Source organism: Myripristis murdjan, chromosome 10 (assembly GCF_902150065.1).
Source record: "Myripristis murdjan chromosome 10, fMyrMur1.1, whole genome shotgun sequence".
Lineage (NCBI taxonomy): Eukaryota > Metazoa > Chordata > Actinopteri > Holocentriformes > Holocentridae > Myripristis > Myripristis murdjan.
Genome location: NC_043989.1, coordinates 14,596,138 through 14,608,579, shown reverse-complemented (window position 1 = coordinate 14,608,579; position 12,442 = coordinate 14,596,138). Strand labels below are relative to the sequence as shown.

General features: G+C 40.7%; 2 protein-coding genes across 3 annotated transcripts; both read right to left on the bottom strand.

The window, feature by feature from the left end:
• Positions 1 to 384: 384 nt before the first annotated feature.
• LOC115367021 (forkhead box protein N2-like) lies at positions 385 to 5,264 on the bottom strand. The gene is made up of 6 exons (XM_030062714.1): positions 5,119 to 5,264; positions 4,106 to 4,175; positions 2,903 to 3,550; positions 2,423 to 2,544; positions 2,067 to 2,122; positions 385 to 1,518 (listed from the first exon to the last, which is right to left on the bottom strand). The coding sequence occupies exons 1-6, from the start codon at positions 5,262 to 5,264 to the stop codon at positions 1,169 to 1,171; spliced, it is 1,392 nt and encodes a 463-aa protein (XP_029918574.1). The 3' UTR covers positions 385 to 1,168.
• A 1,364-nt stretch (positions 5,265 to 6,628) lies between these two features.
• On the bottom strand, positions 6,629 to 12,319 carry yif1a (Yip1 interacting factor homolog A (S. cerevisiae)). 2 transcript variants are annotated; one of them, XM_030061676.1, is made up of 9 exons: positions 12,198 to 12,319; positions 11,653 to 11,704; positions 10,691 to 10,935; positions 9,762 to 9,866; positions 8,758 to 8,836; positions 8,569 to 8,626; positions 8,322 to 8,477; positions 8,076 to 8,169; positions 6,629 to 7,430 (listed from the first exon to the last, which is right to left on the bottom strand). In XM_030061676.1, the coding sequence occupies exons 2-9, from the start codon at positions 11,681 to 11,683 to the stop codon at positions 7,272 to 7,274; spliced, it is 927 nt and encodes a 308-aa protein (XP_029917536.1). In that variant the 5' UTR covers positions 11,684 to 11,704; positions 12,198 to 12,319; the 3' UTR covers positions 6,629 to 7,271. The 2 variants fall into 2 exon arrangements, with proteins under 2 accessions (XP_029917536.1, XP_029917537.1); XM_030061677.1 differs by lacking the exon at positions 12,198 to 12,319 and adding an exon at positions 12,006 to 12,156.
• Between the last annotated feature and the right edge of the window lie 123 nt (positions 12,320 to 12,442).

The following is a 12,442-nucleotide window of genomic DNA, read 5'->3' as shown; positions in this document are numbered from 1 at the left end:
CTGAATACCGGACTGGTTTGAGCTGACGGAAAAATGATTTGTTGCCCCAGAAACAGGTTTAAAGTTTTTAAAAATTAGGCTGCACCCAGTTCAATAATCCAAAAAAAAAAAAAAAAAAAAAAAAAAAAAAATTTTTGTTCCTGGACAAACGAGTACCTGAGGCTTTGAGTGGTACGCCCCCTAATGTTTGCAAATGTAAAAACAGCAAAAATACATAAATAAACAGCACTAACAACTACAATATAATAATAGTAGTACTAGTAGTAGTAGTAGTAGTAGTAATAGTAATACATATAAAATCTGAAAAATAATGTTTTGTAGTAACCAAAGTTTAATGAAAAATGAAGGAGAAAAAGTAGATTCACTGAATATCAAAAACAAACATTCCGTGAATAATGAAGGTTTATTTGTTAATGGATTACAAAATCTACAGCTTTTGAAAATACAAGCTGAAAATCTTACAGACAGAAATTCAGACAGAAAAATCAATATACCCTGAATTGCGGAGTGGTTTAAATGGCAGTGAATGTACATTATATTCTATCTCATGTTCCAAATCAAATTCCAGAGTCGTGACTAAAGACTTTGCTTACATGGTCATGTAGGCTATTCACAGTATTGGTTATGTTTCATTTCAGATTTTTCAGTTTCAGAAAATCAGAAGGTACTCAGGGATTCAGTGGCATGTCAACATATACTCACAAACAACTCCGGCAAACATAATGACCTTTGTCTTTTAACAACATTACAATTCAAAACAAACACTTACTGTTCTGAACATCAGTCATTATTATCTCCTAATCCATATTTCTCACTTTAATTAATTATTTCTCACATTCTTGACTTCCCCCCCCAAAGATGTTATTATACATTAGGAGAAAGAAATCAAGATTTTCCAATCAAAGTGCCTCTAACTTTGAGACCAAGCTAAATACATGGAATGTGATCTAGATCCTTGTTTGTTAGTGCATCAGATAAGGCGGTTTATATTAACATAAAACCTCAAGCTTCAGGGCAGTGTCAACATGTCAACACACAGCAGCCGATTTGACAAATATCAATCCACCCACAACTGAAATATAAATCATCACCTATGTCAGTCCGTTGTATTTACTTACACCTCACTGCAAATTAGAGATCGGCTGTGACGGTTAAATCAGACGTGGTGTTAATGTCCACCTCCTGCCAGGTCCAGCAGTGACCCAGCAGCCTCTTGGGCCTCGGCGTCCAGCTGGAGGATCTCCACAGTCTCCAGATCCAGCTCAGTGTCGCTGGGCAGCACCAGGTACTGGTACTGGTGACACTGGTAATAGTGTAACTCTATGTACCCGCTGTCTGACAGGGGGTCTTTCTCCATCACCTCGCCAGACTCCTCCTGGAACTCAACCGCCTCCATGGTGACAAGCTCCTCATGATCCGGGGTCAAAGGGCAAGTCGGGTTTTCGGAGAGAGTTGGATTGTCTGCGGTCAGGGCTTGGGGCGAGTGTGTGGACAGTAGCAGGGTGTGGGAAAGAGAGTCTGAACAAACAGAGACAAAAAATTAGGATTGAAAGCACACATCATGTTAAATGTGTCATGCAGAATATGAACTATGACACATAGTATTCACATTTTACGTAAAAAAAAAAAATACTCATAATTTGGAAATAAAAATGTGTTTTTTCATACAGGCCGGCTGGAACACCACCTGTCAAATTATTCAGTAGGCATGTTAGCATATAGTGTGTAGCAGAAATAAAACAAAAGGACATGGAGGAGTCTAGCCAGGCTATTGCTGGGACTATGTGTTGCCAGGGTAATAGAAGGTTGTTGCCACGACAACGGAACACAAACACATGAACAATGTCGCATGCTGGGAAAGCCGAAGAGAGAGGGAAAAAAGCTACAGGTAATAAAGGTGTCAAACACAACTGCTGACTAAACACTGAGGTCCAAAGGAAATTCATAAAAGGTCAAAGGTGAAACATCCGGACAACACTTTGTAGTATGTTGTTGCACTAATTATTTGCATAATCTTAATTAGACGCTGTTGTGATTTGGAAATGCTTAGTCTCCTCATCACTAACCTGAGATTTCCACAGAGTCACACACCGTAGGCACTCCATAGTCGGGTCCCTCTAACCTGCTCCACAAACACATGACAACAGGACCAGATAGTGAGACACTGTGTTAAATATCGTCCTGTTGGTCAATATATTATTAAGATCTGTTGGTTAAATATGTCTCAATGTAAGACTGATTAAAAAAAATACAAAGAACTGGTGCAATCTAAGTATTTTCAGGCAACTCATGTTTTGTTTTGTTTTTTAACTAGTCCTACTTTAATTGGAAAGCACTTGGAAAATTACACCATGTTCACACAATGAAAGTGCTCAATGAATTCATATTTGGCACTTCAGGTACTTTGTGTGATCATACTCACAGTGCAGGCTTGTTCAACAGATTGCTGTTTGTGCTGTGATAATAATGTGTCTTCCTAAGCACCTCAAGGAGTGCTGGCCGATACTCTGGACACACACACCACAGCGACCCCTTCCCCACCGACTGAAACAAAGACAGGACACAGCTCAATTTGTTCAAACAGCTCCTGGCTTTTGAATATCTCAAAGGAAAAAAACACTACTCTGAAGTGAAGTAGACACATCAGACTGTATAACAGCTTTGACAAATATGGGCCACATAATGATAATGATGAATAATGTATGGAAAGGAAATGCTTTTGCTTGAATGCAGGGTTGGTGCTGGAGCCTGTAGGGATTCAGGGTTTTGCTCAAGGACACTTCAGCAGGGTGGATGTCTGCTGAGGTGGGTGCTTAAATCTGGGTCATCCAGAGGAAATGTAAATCTTTTGCCACATGACCCTGTTGTATCTAATAGGCACATCATCACAGTATGTACTCACCTGGCTCCTGTCCCTGTGAATGCGTCGAAAGCTCTTGCTCAGAGACAGATTGTGTCGGACAGAGTTCCTCCAGCCTCCAGAAGCTGTCCTGTAGTACGGGAAATTGTTCACAATCCATTCGTAGATGCCTTTTACTGGAAGCCTCTTGTCTGGAGAATCCTCTATTGCCATAAAGATGAGACTGCTGAATGAATACGGGGGCTTGGACGAGGAGGAAGGAAGAGCTTGGGTGGGAGCGGCGGACTGAGCCTCTCGCTGAGGCAGTGGTGTCATTTTGGGCAGGGGCTGCAGAGGCAACAAGTTGCCCCTCTGATGCAGCCAGCTGAGGCAGGTCAGATCATCTTGGTCAGATGTGTTTGCTGAGTTGAGGCAGTGTGTGTTTTGTTCTTCAAGGCACTGAGACAAAGTGCAGTATGAAAGAGGGGGAGAGTGAATGGATTCTGCAGCTGTAGGAGAGAGTGAACTAGGGGATGGAGGGAAAGAAACAGGTGAGAGTGGAAGCGAGACGTGGACGTTTGAGGGAGTCTGCAGTGGAGAGGACAAGAAAGGCAGAGACCCACCCGGGGTGGTTGGACAGGGAGAGGAGGGTAAGAGAGGAGGCAGTGTCTGAGAGTTACTCTCCATCTCTGTCCCAGGGCTGAACTTCCACTCTCATTCAGTTGTACCGCTGTTGACAGATAAGCCAAAAATAAATCCAAATTAGTTTTATAAGAAGTTATGAGGGTAGATAACAATTAGAAGAGGACAGCTTCCCACCAAAGACTAGTAGCCTGATTATGTTATAGGCTATTTATTAACTTATTGATGTATTAACGGAAACCAACCTTTTTACGTCAACTCAACTTGATTTATATAGCACCTGTCATGCAAACATGCAGCCCAAAGCGCTTCACATTGCAAGATCAAAAGAACACAGACAAAAATAAAAGCAATGGACAACAATGTGAAATTTCCCCACCGTGGGACTAATAAAGGAATATCTTATCTTATCTTAAAATTATGCAAGACTAAAAATTGCAACAATAAAAACTATAAAATGTTAAAACAAATACAAAGTCAATCAAATTAAATTAAATAAAAGAAACACAAAGATAAAAATGAATATGAAAACCAATGATTAAACTGAATAACTAAGGGTGTAACATTACTCCAAATTAAAGGCCAGATTAAAAAGATACTTCTTTAGTTTCCTTTTAAAAATACCATCCTGATACCCAGGGGCAGCGTGTTCCTCAGCTTAGGGGCATAAAAACAGAAGGCAGCCTCATCAGTACTTTTATGGGACACATGAGGAACATTTAAAAGACAAGCTGTGGAGTGATCTGGCTGGAACATAACATAAAATGAAAGAAAATCTCAGATGTATGGAGGAGCAAGGTCATTTCGAGCTTTATGAACAAGTAAAATAACTTGAGAAGCAACTCTAACAGATATTGGTGGCCAGTGCAGGGGCTTATGCAGTGGGTAAACCTATTTTTTCGATTTAGTTAAGACTCTGACCACTGCAACAAGTTTTCACCAGCCTATAAGAGACAAAGCAGATGTCTAATGTGACTATATTGGTGTAGATCCAACCCCAGCTTCAAAGTCCCAAGGTTTTAGACTGAAAATAGGTCATGCGAGAGGGGGAAAAAAAGTCTCAAGAGCTTGATTCAGAGTTAAATGTTAGCCATCTCTTACCCCCGATGAGCATTCACTGAGAACGATCAAGGTCCACCAGCCTGCATGTAAACTACACCTTTTGTCATCAAATTTTCTACAATTTTAATAATGCGAAACAATAACAAAGTGGGCAGTGGACAGGTGTAGGTCGTGGTAAAGTCAGGTTCACGGACATTTGCCAGTTGTTTGCATAGGCGCTCAGATATTGATCAGATGCCTATAAATACTACTGGGGTCGACATTTAGCCTAAGGAAGGATAAAATAAGCAGGAACATGCACGTATAAGTGACAAAGCCCTGCCACATGGCTCTACAATGCAGCTCAGGGGGGAAATGGCGCTACAATATAAAGTTACATTTAGTCAAGAAAGCCGCCTTTTCCTGTAGTCAGGTAACCTCTCAGTGATGACATGACTGCCTCGGGAGGGAAACAGTGAACCAGGTACTTACTGAATCACCCAAAGGACGATGCAGGTAGACCTCAGACAAATTCATCAGACGCGAAGGAGGGGAAAATAGGTCATTCAAAAAAAGTGTAAAGTAAAAAAGCTGACATCCAAACACAAGTGTCGGAGCCGAACTCCTCTCCCTGCGCGTTATGACCTCGGCCGAGGTTTCCATGGAAACGAAAAGGACGCTTTGCGAGGCCGCGCGTTCCCCCGGGCGCGCTCCCGCTCCAGTACACAGGCTGGAATATCATCACCGCGCACTGTGGCCGAGCCTCCAGGCCACACACACACAACACTGGCACAGTTAGGTTAGGCTAGGTTTATTAGTACATTAATGCTGTCCTCGCAATTTATTATTGCTCTCCTGAAACCCTCGCCGCCTATCTAGCCCGATGTACTTTGAGCTCGAGATTCAGTTTAGAGTTGGTTTTGAAATGGTAGTATTACATTGAGCGTCTTTATCTTTTACTTATTTAGCCATTTTAATTTTCCTCTCTGGAATATATTTATGCATATATTAAATAATAAAATATTATCATTATTATTCTTCAGCTGTAAGAGGAGCTGGTGATGTCACATTTCACTCGAGCTCTCTGGCTCTTGCCACCAATCCGCTTTCAATAAGCAAATTGGTGATGGATCGCGCTGTTCTGATTGGCTACTTCTGCTATTTCAGTTTGAGTGGGGCACTTGGATACCACTTTCACTGTTTTAACTCACTGACTTTACCGCTCACTATTGATTTTACATGAGTCTTTACTTTAACTGCATATTTTTACGGACGGTTCTTCACCTCTTTCATCTCTCCTATATTTTGCTTTGTTTTTCACTCTTATCTGTCTTTCAGGTGTGCTGCACAAAAACACAGCCACGATGCTGCTGCTCCTTAAACTGCTGCAATCTCAACAAATAGTTTAATAACTCCTGCTATTTCTACAGCTTTTCTATTACTTGGATTAGTTGGCAACTTCGAGTTACTTTAAACTTCATATTGTTACATTAAACAGTAGTTTAACGCAGGATAAATGCAGGATACATAGTTACTTTCCACCACTAAGAGATCTAACATTGCATTTGGCAACTCTAGCTAAACTCTGAATTATTGCATCTGCAAATGAACTCTACAACCCCAATTCATGTTTATCCATATTTTGCCCTACTGTTTTGAAATTTGAGATGATGTAATGCTGGAAAATTAATGGCAATTAAAAGTAATTCTGGATTATAAATATTAAAAATAAAGCAGCATCACATTTTCAGTGTATACTGATATACAACTGCATTTTGGAAACTTTGGGTTTGAAAAAGCTTGTGTTTCTGACTGGAAGATCTGACTTTGTGGACCATCCCAGTGTGTTTTCTTACTAGCGAGATGATTTCATACTTTCCAACATCTCTGGAATACAGCATACTACTAATACCACTATTCCTACTATTTCTACGACTCAGCATTGCCATCTCAGTGTCAGTCAGGGTCCAAAGCAAAATACTTAATTTCTGGAAGGATTTTTAGCAGTAGAAGATTGTCAAAAGCAAACACAAGTTCTGCACAACACTGAGAAACTTATTAAAACAAATACGCCTACACAATTAAAAAATGGAGAAACAGCTAATATTCAGTACACAAAGCTAAATATATTTATTTTTTTCTACAAAAAATCCAAACACTGTCATGCTGTCAAATTTAGATAAATAAAGTCAAAGATTCACAAGAAAGGAGATATTGTAGCAACATTACCACAGAAAAATGGTTTTGTGTGTAATGTGCATTTGTGAGTCTGTGTGTGTGTGTGTGTGTGTGTGTGTAGGGCCAGGGACTAAAAAACATGTCCAGGGATATTAAGGATATTACAAAAGGAAACTTGAAATGATTCTGTGTACCATTTAGAACTAAAATCAAACAAATCATACAATGAAAGCCCTTGACCTCAAAGTTAGGTGGCCAAAAAAAATAAGCATTTGTCATCATTACACCCATGGTGGAAAACAAAAGCCTTCCAATGACACATTGCACAATATTATGCACATCCATTCAGTGTGCTGGTAAATCAAGGATACCATGAACATGACCATCCAACAGGTTTTACACACGCTGCAGCTCAATACAGGCTATATAAGTTTTGACTTCTGACAAAAGAGCGTAAAGGCAGGTGTACAAACAGTGACACTCAACAAGCACATCTGCAGGTGGGCATCAACATGGGTTTTTTTTGGGGGGTCCAGTACGCATGGACATCAGGGTAATACACACTTCACGGTCACCTGACCAAGTGAGAGGTTAACCAGTATATGATGATCGGCTGGAAGGCAGCGGTGGCCACGGTGATATAAAGGCGAAGACGAGGTTTGGCACTTGCTCCAGCCCCCATGGAGTCAGAGGAGAGAGATGAAAGTATCTTCATTTTCAGGGATCGAACCTGTGGAAATTACTTATATTTAGGCCCTCTTACACAAAATATACATTATATGGACAGCTACTGCAATGATCTCAAATAGCAAATAGTCTACAAATCACATAAGGTATACAAGAAGTACCCAGGCGTTCACTTGATTAAAAGTCCATATTTTTTTGAGTTTCATGAAAAAAGTGTCCAGTGTGGTTTGAATATACCACCAGGTTTGTTCTGTACACTACAGCTATCACCATGTATATATATTTGAATTGTATCGTGTCACATGTCAGTAATATTTTTTTTTTTTGTCCTCCCATCCCTTTATAAAATTCTGTAGCATATTCTGAGAGCAAACCTCAAAAGGCTGTGTGCAATACATGTGCACCGCCTTCTCATTTTTGCCCGTGACGACAAAAATGAATAAGTAAATAACAATAAACATTAAAAAACGTTCAGTGAGTTGGGTGTCCTGGCAGCTGGGTGGTCTATAGCTACAGCACACATCATCTAACTGTGGCATTCCGAATCTGAATCTGGCCTAGTTACATGTTCTAATTCAAAATGACCAAAAATTAGTTTTAAAATGATTTGGCTTCAGGGTTTAGGCACAAATTATTATTATAAACGCCTCAGTGACCATTACTGATAATGGTGATTCAGAATACTTACGATAAAGAACATAAGAGCACAAGAGGACCAGGCAAGAGCCACGAAATAACCATCACTGCCAAAAAGTAAGCCACACAGCACTGTGAAGATCATCCTGCAGCAAAGAAGAAAACAAATGTGACCTTTCAAATCTCAAATAGACGCAACATCAACTAGAATATAGCTCATGGTGTTTATTTACAGAGTAATTGTTGGAACTAAGATCTGATTGAGTAATTTGCAACCCAAGCATGACACAGCACTTACCCAACATATTTGTATCCACTGTAGGCGATGAGATCAAAGGTTGAGAGATCGGTGTGAACTGTAAGCAGGTACAAACTCAGCAACATCACCAGGACCTCGATGATCACCCACACGAGGGCAGTGCTGGCACACAATCCAAGCACTTCTGGACTGAACCTGAATGGCAAGTCAAAATATTGCTTATTTATATTATCCAATCACCAATATATGAATTTGTAGCTGAACTAAATTAGGAAAAAGTATTCACCTTTTTTGAATGCCAAGGGCCATTCCAGCAAGTAAAATGTAGGTAATGAAAGCCATTGCTGGAAGATAAGCAGTAATACCAATATAAAAAACAGGTATTCCCAAACACACTGCTGTTGATTGTTCCTTATTTATTGACAGCCCTGGTTAAAAAGCTGTTGAAAGTTACGCTTTACATAGTTCGGCTTACTTGGTATGTAAAGATCAGGTGCATTCACATCCTGTCTTGGTGTCAGTGGAGTGTCCCGGTGGTATCGAACCTCCCAGTCCTGGACAGGAGATAAAAATGTATGTTACCTAGTAGAAATGCATTTTAAAAAATGCATTTCTTCTTGTAGTTGATAGTGACAGTGCATAGAGACAGGAAAGGCAGAGGAGAGAGAGAGGGAATGACATGCACCAAAGCACCAGAGCTGGATTTGAACCCAGGCCGCTTTGATTAGGATTTATCCTTGATATGTGGTGTGCACTCTACTAGGCGAGCCCCCGCAGTAACAAAGCTTTGAAAAACTTGGGTAAAAAACTATTTGCAGATATTTTTTGGTATTTGTTGAACCTGTAAGGACTACCAGACGTGCTGGGTTTGCCTAAACAAAATAATTCAGTGAGTGCAAACGTTCGGGTAATTGCTGGAACACATTTCAACTACGGTGATACAAACCTTAATATGGAATCAAGTCACTGCAGCAGTGGAGGATAAGGTATAAATAAGGACAGAGCAAACAGTGACTGAGTAAATAATGAGGACTGTACAATAAACAAAGATAAAGTGTTGTCTGTAGTATGCTTTTGTGTTTGACGATTTCAGAATTGTCCTCATGCAGTAAGCTCTGTCCATCTGGTGCTCCAAACAGGTTCTTCAGTTCTCACTCTGCGTACCCGCACATTATCAGGGCACAGAATGATTAGAGTAAAGAGCTGATTTACAAATTTAATAATAAAATGTGTGGGAATTAGTTGAGACTGAATGTGCTTTTACATCTGCACTGTCAATCACAGCCTTGTGTTTATAAATACAGCACTGGAGGAGTGATTAAGTGGCTGATTATCTTATTACAATGGTTCGAATGTGATCAGTGGTTATGAATATGCTATCAGTGCAAATTATCACCAACATCCCTAACTCATAAATGTTTTGTATTGTCCCGTACACTGGTGAGGAACAATATCTGACTGGATAAATGCCTTGATTACCTGGTGTGTATAGGGGAACATGAGCAGCATGAGTTTCTTCATGACATATTTGGTGTCAACAGCAAAGAAGTATTTCAGCTTGTTCACGGACATGAATCTGCTGATCTGGAAGGCAAAGCAAAAGCAAAAAATTTACTTCATAGACGAGAAGAGCAAAAGTGGAAAACACAGTGGAGTCGAAATAATTCTGTCATTCTGCACCACTGTGGCTTAACCAATAAAGTATCAAAGCTGCCATTCTAGTAAAACAAATTTAGTTTCATTTCCGTGCCTTCCACCAGTAATTCACATTTAAATTGAACTTCTCACCTATTCCCCAATGTAGGAAAACTCAATATCTGTTATAACAGTAATTTATATTTACACCAGAAAATGGTCTGTTTGTTTGAAACTCTATCCACTAAAGATGATTTACCTTAGATGTTAAAGTTTGTGCAGCATGTGAGGCTCCGGGTGCAATAAAACGGTAATATAAGTGAGAGAGGCAATGGTGTGTCACTTGTGTGTGTGTGTGTGTGTGTGTGTGTATGTGTGTGTGTGTTACTGCATTCTCAACACCTTTAAACTGCAACCTCGTGAAAGCTAGAGCCACTTTTCTGGGCAAAACAATTAATTACAAAGTGACACAACAATTAGCACCTTCCTATGGGGTGAAAATCTACTTACTCAAAGCTGCAAAATACATTTATTTATTTTTATTTATTTATTTCATTTCATTCATTGACTATAAACACTATAAACACAACATTCCCAAACCCTGAATGACAGGGAGCAGAGAGAAGAATAATCTTAAAATTTACATACATAAAATTTTTAAGTGGTCCCAATGCACCCTCCATTACCTTATTATTTGTAGGTTACCTCCACCCCCACCACTACCCTCTCATGCACACACAATATACTAAACAGCACACTCTGCTTTTTCTCACCTCTTTGTTCACCATATCCTTTCCCTGGTTGGCCAGGGAGGAGCCATACATCATTGCAGCATTGGCCATTGGGTCAGCAAACAGGTTGTTCACCTGAGCCCCCCCCTGCGGGCCACCTGCAGGCGCTCCCATGTTGTACCCAGGAGTGTAGTACCCCTGAGTGTTCATTGCTGGTGTTGAGGAGCTGGTGTCATCAAACAGAAGGGGATCTCCTGCTGGGGGGCCGGCACGAGCCCTTGGCTTAGCTGGGAAGAGGACAGACGCAATGGCGAGAACTTAATGTCAAGACAAATTAAGCAGTGTAGCTTTGGTTCTAGGTGATGCAGTAAATAGGTGAGGAGACACCTTGCACTAGACACAGTACCTCAGGTGCAGTTGTAACAGCAAAAGGGGAGCTATGTTGTGAAGCTTTACTCTATTCTGATACTTTAATAGCTTAATACGCATAACATAAACATACAATGCCATGTGCATGTAAATGTAAATATTCATCAAGTGTGTAGAGTTAATCTGTACTAGCCTGGCGAAAACAGTACAGTCTTTGTATTTGTAAGTAAGGCAGGTTTCTCTTAAAACTGAAAACCAGTGAGACTCTGCATTGATCTGTGATGACAGGAAACAAAACAAGGAGTTGCTCAACAGTAAATGCAGACTTCCTTTTCAGTTGTTGAGTTTTACAAAAAATGTTTACTTGAACTGCATTTCATAATAATGTCTCCATGTTCCTGTAAGATCATCATCTATTCTTTGTCACAACAGCTCCAAGATTTAAACCATCAGGATGACACAAGAGGCCTGGTGAGTGTGTGCTCTTTAAGAAAAAAATTCACAAATTAATCCTGAAATGTTCAACAAAACTAGAGGCCAACTGGTCAACAAAACTGGATTCTGAATGTGTTTCCCCTTTTAAGTGAAACTTAATTTTTACCAATAACAGTGATGTGTTGTGCATTTTCACTTACTTGCTCGATACCCATGGTGTGGCAGGTCCATTGTAACATACACTGTCGTTAGCTTAAAACAAAAACAATGTAATGTCAGATTATCTATTTAACATGACCTCAAATCAGATTGTTTTGCTAGCTAGGTAGCAACGTTAGCTACATGTCCACTCATTGTAATGCCTCGGGCCAGCTCGCATTAGCCACTCAGCTAGGTGTAGCTAGACGACTTAATATAAATAGCAGGAATACTGCTAAAATGTTGGCTTTCGACACTTTATCATGTTACTGTTAGTCACGACGCCAGCTTCTAACACCACACAACACGAAGTTGGCTGTAGGCTAACTAACGTTTATCACTTTTGCTAACTTACCAGCTGTAGCTTCAGGTTAGCTAGCTACCAAGACATGCTAATATAACATGATATTAACAACAGTGACCGGGCAAAATCAGCCAGGCCAGCTGACATAAATACACTCAACAACAGTTATGAGAAGCTCGGTGCAGCTCGTCCGATAGATAGTGATATAATTAATAAGTAAGTGGTAACAGGGATAGCTCTTACCTGCTTGGCTAACGTCGGTAGCAGCTACGTGGATGTCCGGCGGCTCGAGCTGGCCCCGCCCACCGGCCGGGCTGGTTCGCTCGCGGTGCCTGCGTGGCACTAAACGGCAAAGTGCAGGCGAGCCTCCCGCTGCGGGGCGGGGTGCACCCGGACCCGCCTGGCCCCGCTCATGGAAACACTACACCAGCTCCATCCCAGACCCACCATGTTCAACCTGAGTAGGGGACATGCAGACATGACTGCAG

Bases quoted from the DNA above. Each gene is read 5' to 3' on its own strand.
- LOC115367021 (XM_030062714.1), bottom strand. From the start codon at position 5,264: ATGATATTCCAGCCTGTGTACTGGAGCGGGAGCGCGCCCGGGGGAACG. The intron at 2,545-2,902 runs GTGAGTACATAC...TCTTTGTTTCAG, and splicing joins TTCACAGGGACAGGAGCCAG to TCGGTGGGGAAGGGGTCGCT. The intron at 2,123-2,422 runs GTGAGTATGATC...TTTGTGGAGCAG, and splicing joins CTGTTGAACAAGCCTGCACT to GTTAGAGGGACCCGACTATG.
- yif1a (XM_030061676.1), bottom strand. From the start codon at position 11,683: ATGGACCTGCCACACCATGGGTATCGAGCAA. The intron at 8,627-8,757 runs GTAAGCCGAACT...CTTATCTTCCAG, and splicing joins ACCTGATCTTTACATACCAA to CAATGGCTTTCATTACCTAC. The intron at 8,170-8,321 runs GTAAGTGCTGTG...TCTTTGCTGCAG, and splicing joins AGTGGATACAAATATGTTGG to GATGATCTTCACAGTGCTGT.